General features: G+C 35.5%; 1 protein-coding gene across 1 annotated transcript in view; it reads left to right on the forward strand.

The window, feature by feature from the left end:
- Positions 1 to 9792, forward strand: part of LOC149834800 (classical AGP protein) — a 72282-nt gene extending 62490 nt beyond the window's left edge. The window contains exons 3-5 of the mRNA XM_090011564.1: positions 8344 to 8415; positions 8927 to 9147; positions 9259 to 9792. Of these exons, the coding sequence (XP_089867690.1) occupies positions 8344 to 8415; positions 8927 to 9147; positions 9259 to 9367 (402 nt within the window). The 3' untranslated portion in view covers positions 9368 to 9792. The remainder of the gene's footprint in view (positions 1 to 8343; positions 8416 to 8926; positions 9148 to 9258) is intronic.
- The last annotated feature ends 7351 nt before the right edge of the window (positions 9793 to 17143 follow it).

The raw sequence follows: 17143 nt of genomic DNA on the forward strand, positions 1-17143 counted from the left end.
GGGAAACAATGGAGAGGAATATTGGAACCAAAGAAATATAGGATTTCAGATTCTAGAGAGTAAAAACTGCACAAATAATGGAAACCATATTTTTTTTATTAGGGAATATCAGAACTAGATTTCGGATAAAGGTATTCGAAACAAATGACCTCTATTTTGATGTCAAATACATTTTCCTTTTTTTTTAGTTTGATGGCAAAATAAAAGGAGCACATATTGGGTAGAGAAACCAATGGAGAACCTGCTGTCAGTAAAAGAGAAATTGACAGTATAGAGAAATAGGGGAAAGAAGAAAGATTAGAAGAGAAAAGAAGAGAAGAGGGGATTTTGACCAGAAGAAAATAATATTCGATCTAAATGGTCATACCTTTTGGAAAAAAAACAAAGTCCCTCTCTGATACCATGTAAGAAAATGCCTCAGTTACATTCAGCTGAAGGTGGAGAGAGGAAGAAAGAGAGAGAGAAAGGGATGCTCAAAAATGGCAGCCAAGCTAAAGAGATGCCTAGCCCTAATCTCATATATGAAACACGTATTACAACTGGTTTATAATACAAAGAAATTACATGATTGCCATTACACAAAAAATACATTCTTAATATGAATAGATGCACGAACATTTTATCAGAAGGTTCATCCTTCTCACAATGAGTAATGTTGACCCGTACATTTTCGAATTCGGGTGTAAGTCCTTGCATAAATTGCAAGAATTGCTCTTTCAAGACTTGCTTCTTTTTTGAGCATCATTAGTGGTATCCCAAATGAGCTCAAATTTGGTCATTTGGTCCCAAAGTCTCTTTAAAGCACCATTATATTCTCGCACACTTTTGTCACCTTTAGTACATTTGTGGATTTTGTTATTGATTTTCCATTTGTGAGCGGCATCCTTTTGGGTGTAGGTTTGCTTGATAAAAATCCAAGCTTCATCTGCTCTTTCAAACTCTAAAATATTTTCACATGGTTCCTCACACATGCTCTTCATGAAAAGATATAGAACTTTAGCATGTTCTACTTCCCATACTTTATAGACCTTTTTGTACTCCAAGAGAGCATTTCCCCAATCTTTTAAGAGTTTCCTCTTTAGTCGCACCATCTTCTCTTTCTTTTTACCGCGGTGGCCCACAAGTTGTAGTTGGTACCATCAAATTTGATGGGGAACAACGGTAATAACTTTCTGTGAAAGTATCTCCAATAAGATACTAATATCAAGACCTTAATATTCTTGATATTAAACCCACCACGAAAGCACAATAAGAACACTTTAGAACACTTGTGCACAAAAAGCACAACCCACAAATAACTCACAAATGCACAAAGGCATAAAAACAATGGAATCGATTTATTGAGAACTTGGGCTTTGACTCAAAGCCATAATAAATACAAAGGGGTGAAACCCCTATTTATAACAACACAAGAGGGGCCTTGGAGGGGCTCCACTCATAGACGTTGGAGCCCCTCCAACGGTCACAAATGTGACCGTTGGAGAGGGCCCAACGTCTATGTTAGTGGGCCCCCGAAGGTATTGTGACCGTTGGAGAGGGCCCAACGTCTATGTTAGTGGGCCCCCGAAGGTACCTTTTGGTACTTTACATAAAAGAAAATAAAAAAAATAAAAGAAAAAGAAAACGAAAATAAATTACAATCACATTCATAAATTGAATGTGCGTAAAATGGAGGAAAAGACTAATCTACCCCTACGGCTAAACAAAACAGAAATATATATTTTATATATATAATAAGTAGATACATATACATATATATTAATATATGTATATGTATTACTTTATATATATAAAATATATATATTACATTGAATGATTAGGTATATAATTTAACACCCCCCTCAAACCTAGGGCAGGATGACCGAGAGTTTGCTAAGAAGAAAGTTGAAACGCGGAGCACACAAGGCTTTAGTGAAGAAGTCCGCCAATTGATATTCGGACGTGACATATGGAAGGTCAATGATTCCTTTGAGGTACGCCTCCCGAACGTAGTGACAATCCATCTCTATGTGTTTGGTCCGCTCATGAAAAGTGTGATTCTTAGCAATATAAATCGCACTTTTGTTGTCACAGCAACGCTTAGTAGGCCCTTCAATAGTGATCCCCATGTCTTCCAACAACTGATAAATCCAAACAATTTCCATGGTAGTAGTTGCCATGGCACGATATTCCGCTTCAGTTGATGATAGAGACACCTTTTGCTGCTTCTTACATCTCCATGAGATTAATGAGTCACCTAAGAATACACAAAAACCAGTGGTGGAGTGACGGTTATTTGGGTCACCTCCCCAATCAGAGTCAGTATAAGCAATTAATCTTAACTCAGAAGAAGAAGACAGAAAAACTCCCTTATTAATAGTGTGCTTTAGATATCTTACGACACGTAAGATAGCACCCATGTGAACAGAAGTTGGTGCATGCTGAAATTGACTTGCCGTATGCACCGCATGTGAGATATCTGGTCTGGTGATGCTTAGGTACATCAACGATCCTACTAGTTGCCTATAGGGAGTAGGATCGAAGAGGGGAACGCCATCATCAATCTTCATTTTAGCTCCTACTATAGCAGGAGTTTCACAAACTTTATTATCTGTAATACCTGACCTGTCAATAATCTCAGATGCAAGCTTAGTTTGAGATAGAAAATATCCTCTATGAGAGTAAGCTACCTCAATACCCAAAAAATAAGTTAAGAAGCCTAAGTCAGACATTTCAAACTTATCCTTTAAAATGGATTTTATGCTTTTAATCCCTTTAGAGTCGCTCCCAGTTATAAGCTTGTCATCCACATAAAGTAGTAGAATGACAATCCCTGCATTAGATTTTCTAACAAACAAAGCAGTATCAGTAAAGCAGGATGAGAAATCATTTTCTAACATTATGGAGTTAAACCTATCATACCAAGCCTTGGGAGCTTGTTTTAAACCATAAAGTGCTTTCCGAAGACGAAGCACTTTTCCTTTAGGATATTCCATTCCAAGAGGAGCATCCATATATACTTCTTCGTTTAAATCTCCGTTTAAAAACACATTCTTAACATCCATCTGATAGATGTTCCATTTATTGATTGAAGCAACAGTTATAAGACATCGGACGGTGACCATTCGAACAACGGGGGCAAAAGTCTCCTCATAATCAATCCCATATTTTTGACCATATCTTTTTGCAACTAAGCGGGCCTTATATCTCTCAAGAGACCCATCACTCTTAGTTTTGACTTTAAATACCCATCTACACCCTATTGCTTTCTTGTCTTTAGGAAGGTCTTGAAACTCTCAGGTCTTTGCTTTCTTTAGGGCTTTAAGTTCATTATTCATAGCAACTATCCATTCCGGGCATTTTCGTGCTTCCTCGAAATCCCTAGGTTCTATGTATGAGTGAATGGCGCTTAGACAAGCTCTATATTTTGGTGAAAAAGACTCATATGAGATGAACCTAGAAGGAGGTCTTCTTGATCTTTCGGTCCTACGAAGATTTCTTCACTTGGAGGGATAGACTCACTATCATATCTTTCGAGGGCACTTCTAAAAGTACTCCTATCTCTATGAGAGTAAGTTATAGGATCTCTATGTGGTTCTTCATTGATGTGTTGATCATGATTAGTTTCATCATTTTGATTAGTTTCATCATCACTAGTATCATCATCTTCAGTTAATAAATCAAACAGAAAAGAATAGTCAATATTCTCGTCATTGGTTTCAAGTTTTTCGAAACCACTAACATTTTCCAAGAAGCTTACATTTCTGGAAACATATAGTTTATCATTCTTAACATCATAACAGCGAAAACCTTTATGAGTTTCAGAATAACCAAGAAAGGCACAAGGAATGGCCTTAGGAGAGAGTTTGTCATTTTTATCAGTAAGGACAAAACATTTACATCCAAAAACCCTTAACCTGCTATAATCAGGTTCTTTTTCATATAATTTTTCAAATGGGGAAATCTTGTTCAAGTTTTTAGATGGAAGTCTATTTATGAGATAGACAGACGTAAGAGCGGCCTCCGCCCAAAGTTTTTTCGGAATATTTTGGGAAATAAGCAAAGTTCGTGTGGTTTCAATAATATGCCTATGTTTTCGTTCAGCCAACCCATTTTGTTGGGGGGTTTTGGGACAAGACTTTTGATGGAGAATTCCATAGTTTTCAAGATAGCTTTTGAATTCATTGGAAAGGTATTCACCACCCGAATCGGTTCTAAAATTTTTTAAATTTCTATTGAATTGATTTAAAACCATCATATGAAATGTTTTAAATGTTGAAAAAACTTCATGTTTATGTTTAAGAAAATATATCCAACTAAACCTAGTGAAATCGTCCACAAAGATAACATAGTAAGAGAAACCTCCCTTGGATATCACCGGAGCCGGACCCCATACATCGGAGTGAACAATTTCAAAAGGTTTTGTTGTAAACATGGATCTTTGAGGAAAAGGAAGACTTCTCATTTTTCCAAGAATACATTTATTACAAACAAAATTTTCATTACAAAGATGCTTAATAAAAGGCAAATAAGAGATTTTAACAATGTTGGGATGACCCAATCTCTTATGCCATACATGAATATCTTTGTTTTGAGCAACATTACAAAATTGATTCTTGAGAATTTTAAGAAAATCAACATAGTAGAGGTCTCCTCTCCTAGAGCCTTCCCCAATCAATTTCCCGGACTGGCGATCCTGTATCCAACATTTATTAGAAGAGAATTTTATATCGCAACCACAGTCCGAGAGTTGAGAAACGGAAAGTAAATTTAAGTTTAGTTTTGGTATAAGACGAATTTTTGGGATAAAGAAGTCTTGTTTTTCAAAATTGCCCATTCCTTTAATTTCAAGAGGGGTTCCATCCGCCGTTGAGACAAAATATGGAAGACAATTTTTAGAATAATCAGAAAGAAAACAATGGCTTGGAGTCATATGAAACGAAGCACCAGAATCAAGTAACCAAGATGTCTTACCAAGAGAGGAAGAGGATGACATAGCGGCTCCAGAAATGCCTCCTTTGAGAAGAGGTTAAAGAGCATCCATAATTTGATGAAGCGAAAGAGGTTCATTTGAAGTTGAAGGCCGTTCCTCCGATTGGGATGCTAAAGCCGCGGCAAGAAATTTCTTCCATTTGGGACAATTGGGTTTGATATGTCCCGGTTCTTTACAAAAATGGCAAGTTAATTTGCTATAATCTCTCTTGCCATACCGATCATTTTGCCCTTGATTTTTGAAATGGGGCGGTTTGTAGGTCTTCAAATTATTTCCGGGTCTTGACACGGCATTAACCACTTCATAGTCACTTTGAGAAGGTGTAGCAAGGATGCTTGGGTTATTTTTACTAATCCCCATACGTGTTTCCTCACCACCTATGTCACGCGGGTGCGGGTGCGACACGGGTGCGGCGCAATTTCAAAAATTTTGGACACGGGGACTCGGCTATATATATATATATATATATATATATATATATATATAAGACTCGGTCAAAGTTGTGCCCATTAGGGGACAGGTGATGAGTTATGAAGGCATTCTGTACACTTTCTTCATACAGGAATAATTCACTTTTGGGCACTTTCTTCATACACTGTAATAATTCACTTTCTTCATACAGGAAAAAACCACAAAAACTTGAGTTGTGCCCATTCTGTACTTAAAACTTGAAAGTGTACAGGTTTTTTAGTTGTGATGGGTTTTTTTCCTTACAGATGTAGCCCAGAAAATTTAAAAAAAAAAATTCAAAAAAAAAAAAATCCAAAAAATGGACCAAAATGACCCTGGGTGCGTTGACCACACCCAGGGTCGGGTTGACCGAGTCCGAGCCGCACCCGTGTCCGCACCCGTGTCGGTGCGTGTCGACGCGGGTGCGACGACCTTGGAGTCGAGTCCGTGTGACATAGCTCACCACTTAGCTTGATGATGACATCTTCAATAGATGGGGAGGTGAAAGGCGATAGAAGAGATGACCGAATTTGCTCAAATTCGGGTCTAAGACCATTTAGGAAGTTGAAAAATCGATCTTCCTCTAGTTGTTTGTGCCTTAATTCAATAGCTTCTCCGCTCCATTTTGGTTCGAGCATGGCAAGCTCGTCCCAAATAGATGACAATTCGGCAAAATATTCCCGAATAGATAAATCATTTTGTTGAAGAGTCAAGGCTTTCTTTTGGAGATAGTATTTGTGAGACAAGTCCCTTGAAGTATACATTTTTTCAAGGTACAATCAAGCTTCAGAGGCCCTTTTAAACTTAATGATGTTGGCATTGATCTTGGTTTCTACGGACGAAAAAATCCAAGACAATATTTTGAAGTTCTTCATTTCCCACTCATCATGCCTTTTGGAATATTCTTCTAAGGCCTTTTGTCTATCTTCTCCTTCAAGAATCTTAATTTCCCCTTTCTCTATAATAGAAAGCTTGGGTTCGGGTTCCGATATGGAGCCTTGAACGTAACCCCAAAGGCCTTTCCCTTTGATATGGGCTTCCATATTGCCGGCCCAAACATGGTAGTTCGAACCACTAAGTTTAAACCCAAGGGAGAAATGGGAGTCTTTTTCACCCATTAGAGAGAAGAGAAGATGAAAAATAATGCGTACCTTAACGGATTTTCAACCTTTTCTTGACAAAAGTTGCTTCTAAAATATTGCCCGAAGTAAATGCTTCACTCAAAAACTTCACTAGCTTGAGGGCACGTTTTTTGAGGTGCTTCACAAGAGACGAGATGCATGATCCTCTTTCTTCCAACGAGGCTTTGATACCATGTGAAAGTATCTCCAATAAGATACTAATATCAAGACCTTAATATTCTTGATATTAAACCCACCACAAAAGCACAATAAGAACACTTTAGAACACTTGTGCACAAAAAGCACAACCCACAAATAACTCACAAATGCACAAAGGCATAAAAACAATGGAATCGTTTTATTGAGAACTTGGGCTTTGACTCAAAGCCATAAGAAATACAAAGGGGTGAAACCCCTATTTATAACAACACAAGAGGGGCCTTGGAGGGGCTCCACTCATAGACGTTGGAGCCCCTCCAACGGTCACAAATGTGACCGTTGGAGAGGGCCCAACGTCTATGTTAGTGGGCCCCCCAAGGTACCTTTTGGTACTTTACATAAAAGAAAATAAAAAAAATAAAAGAAAAAGAAAACGAAAATAAATTACAATTCACATTCATAAATTGAATGTGCGTAAAATGGAGGAAAAGACTAATCTACCTCTACGGCTAAACAAAACAGAAATATATATTTTATATATATAATAAGTAGATACATATACATATATATTAATATATGTATATGTATTACTTTATATATATATAAAATATATATATTACATTGAATGATTAGGTATATAATTTAACACTTGTCGGCCATTGAGGTAGAGAGAAAGAGGTAAAGAGGGAGGAAGAAAAAAAGAAGGAAGAGGTTGAAGAAGATAGATGGCCTGCTTCCCGAAGCAACAAACTGATGTTTCTCCGATCTTCACGGTCCATCACACAATCTTCAAACTCAAAAAACAACAAGAGAGCACCAAGGCTTTGATACCATGTAATGAAATATAAGAAATACAAAGAAATGCCGAGCTTGAAAAATATACAAGTAGGAACACCACTGAGGACCACTTATGGGTCAAGATACAAAAACAAGCACAATGCCACTAATAAGCAACACAAGAGCATATACAATGTGTATTTGTATTCCAAAGAGAGCTTGAAACAAACATACAATAAGGGGATTACTCCCCTTTATATATTGAAAAGAGGCCATATAGAGGTGGACCACAACCACACACTCTGGAGACGTGTCAAAGGCTCCAAAAGCTTGAGTCAGGGCAAGTCCAATGGCAAGGGGCTAGGCTAGCCGCTAACGGCTTCAACTACCCAACAGCTATAAATATAGTTGTTGGGGAGGTCCCAACAGCTCTAATGGTTAAGGACCACTATGTCCTTAGCTAGACATAAAACAATAAAAAGAAAGAAGCAAAAAGTAAAAATACTAAAGTGCCCCTAATGGGCACAACCTATTACACAGTGAAATGACAACAATATACCCTTAATGAGTATTATATATGCATCTACAACCATATTATACACCTATATATGTGTAATTTAACGGAAGCATCATATCATGACTTATTGCTAAATGCCATTCCATGACTGACATGATGGTGTTTTGTCTCTTAAAATTTTTGCTAAACAATGCCATTCTATGAATGACATACTGGTGTTTTGTCAGCATATAAAAAATTTGGAGAATGAAGCAGCATATCATGACTTATTGCTAAATAATGCCATTCCATGAATGACATGCTGGTATTTTGTCTGTTGAAAGTTTTTATTATTTTTTTCTTTTCAGCTTTATGTTCATGATGAAAAATTCAATCAGCCAATATTCTTCTGCAACAATATCTCTGGGCATGTTGAGCCGGTTAGTACAATGAGCAGCCTTCTTCTATTTTTCTCTTTTCATTTACAGGTAACCATGCACAATGGAAATGGACTTTGGAGTGTAGTAACTTATTTCAAAGTAACCAAACTGCACATAAACGGGTTGGTCCACTTAATGACCATGCATGCTTTTCCAAGGGCATGGAGTGGAAATTCCTTCAGAGCACTTTTGTCGCCTTGGATTCCAATATGGGATTTAGAAATTTGTACCAGCTCAGTGTTTGGATTGACTTGAGATTTGGAAATTGCTGGCAAATTCCCAGTGATGTCAAATTCCAGGTTTTAATACCCCACCAAATATGTTGGAGATCAAAATGTTGGACTTTGTAACACAACACCAAGGTCAGATTGTCCAAGTTTTGAGTTTTGATGGTTTATGGGAAAACATCTCTGGTTCCAGTAAACCTATCCAGATGTTCGTTATCTCATTATATTTAGTGTTGTTTCTTCAGATAACATTATTAATTTTCTTAGGAAGCTTGTTGTTTCAGGTAGTGCCTGAGGGCGAACATCAGGCCCTCTACTCCACTCACTCGTTCAAGGTACTATTCAAGGAAGGTGGTTGCGGAACATTCGTCCCTCTCTTTTTGAATCTGATCTCCTCTGTAAGACGATATAACCAGCACTATGCAAATGATGCTTCCAATAACGCACTGCACGTGGATCCTTTACAAGCTTCTCAAACGCCAGTTGATGAAATGATGAGACATGCGTAAGTAACATGACTGTTGAGGCACAATCTGTTGGTGTTCCTCCTGACCGTCAGATTGTGGCTGCAATTTTAACATTGGTCCTCATTATTAACCTTATTTTTCTCTCGCAGGTATGTTGACCCAAACGATCCAACAAGGATCTTCTTGCAGCAGCCGACACCAGAATCACAATTGAGGAGGCGTGCATATCATTCCCCGACTGCAGAAAATACAATTTGATGTGGTATGCTTGTATATTATGTCTGCAAATTAAATATAACCAATGTCATGGCTGTCAAGTAGCCCTCAGGCGCTGCTAATAACAATAGAGACTGGATTGTGACACACGTAACTGGTGTTTTAGCCCCTTCTATGTTGTGTACAACCTATATAAACAATTTGGACCTGAAGCTTGATGTCTGTCTAATAGAACTTGGTACCTCGTCTCCACGGGAGGCCTCACGTTGCCAGAATTTGTTTGTGTTAATTACGCTGGACTGTTTATCTGAGACGAGGGTTACTCTGCATTTCAGTGGTTGAAGTTTAAGGCCACTCTAAATGTACTAGGCATTCGTTCAAACTACAATCTTATCATTAAAAATTATAGTTGTTGAACCCACTTACCAGATATGTTGGTAATGGAAGCTGAATGGGATCTTGTGCTAGTTGGGAATGTGTTGTAATTTGTGCTGGGGTTGTGTTTGACTGTTCAACTGCAATTCATACAAGGTCCCCTTTTGAAGCATTCGCGTAGATAATGCTCATCATCTAGCATACCCAATTGTTATAGGTTGGCATAATAAGATCAACGAATGGCTACATCTCTTGTGAAAGGTCTCATGACGAGTGTTAAAAGGCTGAAGATTGCAGTGTAGCTTGTAAATCGTCAAATTTAAGAGGCCAGAAAAAAAGAGACTTGTAAGTACATTTACTCTCAAAATGCCTATTGTTTCAGTACGTAGCTTTACTAGTGCTTCATGAGTTTGCTGTTTATTGGCTTCAACCGTGAGCCCTAGAGACCAAAGGGGTTTGGCGTAGTGGGATGGGGCTTAGGCCACTCGTCGTGCAGTCTAGCTTCAAATCTGAATTCTGGCAACTCTATGGGGTTGAGGGGTAAGCCCTTGGAGTTTTACCCTTAAAGGACAATGACTAGGTATGGCAGGCTGAGCTAGTGCAATTCTCTCTGCGTCAAGTAAAATAAAAAAAATAAAATAACCCTGAACCCTAGACTTGTCAATTAATTATCGTTGCCCACGGATACTCAAAATGAGTAAGAATTTTTGAGGTCAAGTAGGGTTTTTAGGATAACTTAATACACAAGTTGTATTTTATTATTGAGTTTCAAACTTGGCTCTCGATGAATATTAAGAATCAACACCATTCATCGAAATATTGAAAATCAATAACCAATGTCGAGACACTATGAAAATCAATAGCCATAATGCTACTTTCTTGGTATATCAAAACAACAATTGTGTCTATACACCACCTCCAGGCAAAGTGGTGGACTATCCTTAAAATCATGGCCAGAAGAAAAACCTCAATATTGGGCTCAAGGGCAACAACAACGCACATAGAGTTTTAGTATTTTCACAGTTTCTTCAAAACTGCAATGTTCAAGATTCTCACACTATAAAAAAGACATCAAGAAAACGTAGATTACACTGATCTTTAATTTCTTTTATCTTGTTATTAATTCATCTTCTTTTATATTTTGTAATTCAACATGCAAAATCAATAACACAAGCTTGCAAATCAACATGCGAAGCTCTTCACAGGATAACAGCCTGTGGCAACATAGAACAGTGCAATAAGAACAATAATATTACATATTCAAATTTTGCAACGCATAAAATAACTAAAACAAAGAGCAACACATGCTCAAGGCTTACACAACCCATAATGATCTATTTTGTTCATCGACACATTCTTATGCAAAAATCATGAATAACATGTCACTATGCATTACTTTTAAATGCTTCTCAATGCACATTTATGTATGCAAAATTTTGAGATATGCATGCAACTATAATATTCATATGCATGAGTTCACATATCCAGGTAAAATGCATGCTTTCATTCAATACACATATTCATGTCCAATGCATGATTTCATTTAATACACGTATTCATGTCAAATGCATTCCTTGAATCATGAATCCTTTTAATTAAAACATGTGAACACTCATGCGATATTTACACACAATAACATATTAATTTCACATATGCTTATGCATAAGAAAACAACCTTACATCAACACTTTAACTCAACATAAAATATCTAGTTTGAGCATGTGAACATTTATGCGATTACTTACATGCAAAACACACCGATTTCAAGAATGCACATGCTCATAAGAATGATTGTGTATTAACACTTCAATTAAGCATGTTTTATAAGTGTGCAACATACGATTTTTTTATGCTTTTACAGGCATACAACCAAGCCCAATTTTAAAATAACAAATCTGGGAATTAACATTCACATTGAATATATATATATATATATTTTAAATACCCTACCTAGTCGACAAGGGGCTGGGTCCTCGCAGGCCAGCCAAAACTGGGTTCGGTTGGGCTGGCAGCCTGCCCAAACACGCATGCCCAACCGACTCAGTCGGCTCTGACTGGCCCAAAAGCCCCCAAAAAATAAGTTTTTTTTTGACAGATGGAGTCTGGCAGCACATGCCCAACCGACCCTAACTCAGCTGGGCTTACAGTTGGTCTAGCATGAGCACCTAAATAAAATGTATTTCATCTTGCAAAACATATATGCATATTTCCAATTAGTTTATCATGCAGATACTGATCCATACTTCAAATATATATATATTCAAACTTCATTAAGCATGTATCTGCAATTAAAAATTTAGGTACTCATGTGAATGCACCTACAAACTCAACGATACATGTATTAGAAGTTCCACCATCAAGAAACAAATATATGTCAATATTTTTTTTTCAGTTTACCTTATTAAACACCCTGCCAGCCAATGAATGGCAGGGCCTAAATGAGATGCCAAGTTCTGACAGGCCAGCCGAACCTAGTTTGGCTGGGCTGCTAGCCGACTCTCAACATGGATATACATACCCATTCACAGCCATACTTACGCAGATTTTTTTTTTGTAAGCACGTATGAACAAATAACTTACAAATATGTATGCACATATCAATTTTACAATCAGCTTTTACATAACCCCATTACACAACTATTTGTCATGAAATATGCCTTTAAACATACCATCATAAAAAATTCTGTTTTAATATAAAAATGCTTCTACATATATTTTGTTCCAAATTAACTTTCAAAATGAAGAAAATACATTGATTTCAACCATGGATCTTAGAGTAAATATTCAGATTTACTCTTTTATCATGGGTTTCACTAAAATCATGCATGAAATACAAATTAATGCTCTTTTTTTTATTCAAAACAAGAGAAAGACCCATACCTTTACCATAGATCGAAAAAGAAATATGGATTTGATGGTGAAAATGATGGATGATCGGAGAAGGTAGCCTTCTTCTTCTTCCTCTTCTTATCTTTTCCTCTCCTTTTCTCTCTTTCTCTCCCTTCCTCCCTTTTTTTTCCTTCTCTTTCTCTTTCTTCATTTTTTTGAACTATTTATAGGCTCTAGGGGGTGTTATCATCGCAAAATTTTTACTTTTGCAAATCAAACTGACATTTGAAAAAGATTTTGAAAATAACTCGCCTCCGTTTTAAAATGCGGGATAATTTTGAGGAATGGGACTCGCCTGTCGGTACGAGGTTCAACCATTCCTGGCGCCTTTACCAGGGGTAATTGAACCAAGGATCAAAAGTGTGCTTAGCTTTGCTCAACTTGTCTAAATCGTGTTCTATTTCCTAAATGCACAAAAAATCAGGCATGTGCTATGAATTTCTGAAAATGCAGATTTGAAAACATGATGTTTGCTTCTAAAATTTGAAATACTTGGAAAATTCTTGGAAAAGATGTCACTTGGAAAATCGTGAATCATGGTGAAAGAATATTTCTGAGGAAAATGAAAATCGATTTCTGAAGAATATAGAGTGTTTTGTGAAAATGGATTTCTGAGGAATTTCAAGTAACTTTGAAAAACTTGATTTTTCTAAATTTAAACTTTGAGATTGAATATATAACTTGTAAGATCATGATTTGAACTTGATAAATACTTGAAATATCATTTGAAAGCTCAAAATTTTGAGAAAATCAATTTCTGTATTAAACTTAGAAAATTTTGAGAAAATCAATTTCTTGGAATTGGAATTGAAATTGGAATTTACAAATGAATGAAATGAATGAATATGGATTTTAAAGATTTGATTTTGAGGAATTGAGAAAGTCATTTTGTATTTTTGAGAAATGCAATGCATTTTGAAGTTAGCCTAAGAGTGTAGGCTGAATGTGGCTAATACGAAGATCACAAATCTGTGTCTCATTCGTATTCTGACTATGGCCATAAATACAAATTCCACCGAGTTTGTCAACTCCATAAGAGCTAGTGAACGTGTCATTCGTGTAGACCATAGTGGATTTGTAATATGTGCATGAATAATGCATTCATCAGATATTAAAATTTGCAGAATTAATCTATATGCAATGCAAATCCTAATCTAAGCAGAAAATGTAAATCTTATTCCAAATATTACATTTAATTTACATCACTAATTGAATTTAAATGATTGAAAATAAAGTCTTCAATGTCTCTGCAAAACTAGAAAAATGGATTAGTGAAGATATGTTGGCTTTTCTAGGTTTATCTAGCAATATCTGGAAATTGCTGGATTTTGCTAGATATAAGGCTTTTCCCATGATTCCCTGATATAAACTTAATGAAATATGAAATAAAACTAAATAATAAATAAAGATGAGATTTAAAAATTCGAAATTAGGGTCAAAATGACCAAAATACCCATGATAGCAAGACTATGACCTTGAAATCAGGGTTTTCAAAAAGATATTTTATAAAATGCAAGTTTTAAAATTCAAATAAGGATAAATTGAATAAAAAATGATAGGGCATGATTAAAAAAAATGAAAATTAGGGTTTAGAATTTTGAAATTAAGGTCAAATGACCAAAATGCCCCTGATAGCAAGACTATGGCCTTGAAATCAGGGTTTTCTGAAATAGATTTTGGTAAAAACTTGGGATTTATGATTGAAATAAACATAAAATCAAACATGAAACATCCTAATATGATTCTAAACATGAAAAAACCCGAAAAACATAAACTTATACATGAAAATAAAGAAATATCACAAATATCATGATTTTGGCAGTGTTTCGGGATCCTACGGGTACCCTATTTTGCAATTCAATCCATTCAAGCATCAAATGGATTAAAAACTTCATAAAAATCGACACCTGCAGTTGTTATAACCCTAAAATCAGATTGAAATCATAAAAATATATTTTTGACATTATTCCAATTAAAAAATTGCATTAAAATCCTAAAATAAGCTATTTTCAGCCATGTTCATAGACCAGTTCCAATGTTAGACCCGAATCAGGGGTCAATTCACCATGAAAATTACTGAAATTTTATAGAGGTAAACTAGACAAAAAAACAAAGATTTCCTTTTTTATAGATTGAAAAAAGCATCTCCGTTTAGGGAGAAACCCTTCCAAAAATCTGGACTAAAATTTAATGAATATAAAAGTGCTTAGAACAGGTACTTCCGGTTGAAAATACAGAAATAAATAGCAAACTTAATAAAAAATTTCTAAGATTTCCGAATTTAATAGTAGATAGAAAAATAATGAACCTCCTTTTTTACAGATCATGAATCGGATCTATGGTTTGAGATCTATGAGCAGTACAAGTCAGATTAGGGTTTTGGTAAACCCTAACGAGTTTTAAATTTTAAATCTGCTTCTCTGGCAGAAGAAAAATACCAAACAGAGACAAAAAATTATCAAAATTTCACAGTAAATAGTTAACATCAACATGAAGCTACTGCACTTTACGGATCTCGAATCGGATATCGGATGAGAGAAATAACAATCTGCAAGTTAGGCTTGAAATTAAACAACGATTTTAATCAATAGAAATCCTGATTTGACTTTGTATTTTATTAACAGGGTTCCCGAATCCCAAAACATCTGATTTTTCTACAGTATTTTACTGACATATCCGTGTATCACATATAAAAAAATCAGAAATTTACAGTGAGTACTTCAATAGGAACTAACATGCTTTTTACTGATCTAAGTTTAAAACACACAAAAATTTAATAAAACTCAATAAAACATGCTTTAATCAATGAAAACAATAAAAAAATACTTAAACAGTAAAACAAAATCAATTTCTATGCTGGAATACATGTAATAAACATGAATAAGTAAAAAAATAAATAAAACACAGAGAATCCATGGTTGAAATTGCTTTTACCCTTGAAACCATGGATTTAATCCATTTAATCGGATAAATCTCATGTTTTCTTGGTTAAGAATATAAAAAATAATGCAATAATCAATTCTAATGGATTAGAATCATGAAAAACAGCATGGAACCGGGTTAGATCATCTTCTTGAATTGAACTTGAGGTTCTTGAGGTTGAATCCATGGTTTAATCCATGAAAGGGGAGTTTCCATGGTGAAATCTATTGAAAAAACATAAAAAACTAAAAAAAAAAAAAAAATTTAAATAACTCACCTTACGGCTGCAGCTGCAATGGAGGAAGGTGAAGGTGCTGGAGAGGAGAGAGAAGCCACGAAAATTTGAGAGAGAAAAGAGCTCTCTTTGACCCCCTTTAGGTCCCCTATTTATAGATTTTTTTTTTGGATTTGTTTAGGAAGAGTTTTGATTTTTTGGACTCTTTTTAATTGTTTTTGATAAACCACATGGGGAGGACAATTTTTTTGGAGAATTCTAACCTAAATGGACTCTAATTAATCCCTAATTAATACCTAATTAAACCCTAGAAAGTCCAAATGTGACACCACCTAGTATGGACCCACATTTGGTTTTTAAAACTTGAATTTAAAACCTTTAAAAACCAATGGTTTAAAACTTGAATAAAATAGATTTTTAAAATTGATTTTGACTCCCTTAAACTCCTAACCTAACTAGGACAATGACTAACCCTAGTCTAACCTTGACTTCTTCAAATGTGGCGCCACCCCGAGTGGGCCTCACTTGAATTTTCAAAAACGATTTTAAAACCTGAAATTGAGAGGTTTTTTAAAAGAGATTCAAAAGTAGACTTTGAGATTAAAAGTTTTGAAATGGTACAAACTCTTGACTGAGTCAGAACTCCTCTGGATATGGCGCCAACTGGGTGGGCCCCACATTGAAGTTTTGAAAATTTGAAATAAAGACTGAAAATGGTTTTGAAAAGGGGTTAAAATCAATAAATAAAATTTAAAGGATTGAAAATAGAGTCCTAAGCGAACTAGGACTCTGGGCTAGAGTCCTGAAACTTTAAGAATCTGAGATTTTGGGATTTTAAAAGCCAAATAAAAAGTTTTTGAAAGATTTTATCAAAACTGGTAAAAACAAGTTAAAAAATGCAGTCAGGATTAGAGTCCTAACTCAACTGAAACTCTGAAATAGAGTCCTGAATTAACTGGACTCTGCAAAATGACATAATTTTTGAAAACAAATGGAAATAAATGAAAATGAAAGTAAAAACGAATTTTAAAACAGACTCCTGACTGGATTAGGACTCCAGGACGGAGTCCTGATCGGACTAAAACTCTAGATTTTTTTTGGTATTTTTCTGAAAAACAGATGAAAGAACTTGTGAAAACAGCGAAAATAATAACAAATATTGAAATAAACCAAAGTTCTGATTCAACTGAGACTCTGGGGACAGAGTCCTAATTGAACTAAGACTCTTAGATTTTTGGATTTTCTCAGAAAACAAATGAGAGAATTTTGAAAAACAGTTAAAAATAGGATGAAATTGAAGTTTTGGTTCAAAGTCCTGATCTGATTAGGACTCTAAGAAAGAGTCCTGATTCAATAAGAACTCTAAGAATTTTGGTTTTTTGATAAGCAAATGATGA

The sequence above is a fragment of the Nuphar pumila genome, chromosome 6, assembly GCF_984573655.1.
Source record: "Nuphar pumila chromosome 6, dmNupPumi1.hap1.1, whole genome shotgun sequence".
Lineage (NCBI taxonomy): Eukaryota > Viridiplantae > Streptophyta > Magnoliopsida > Nymphaeales > Nymphaeaceae > Nuphar > Nuphar pumila.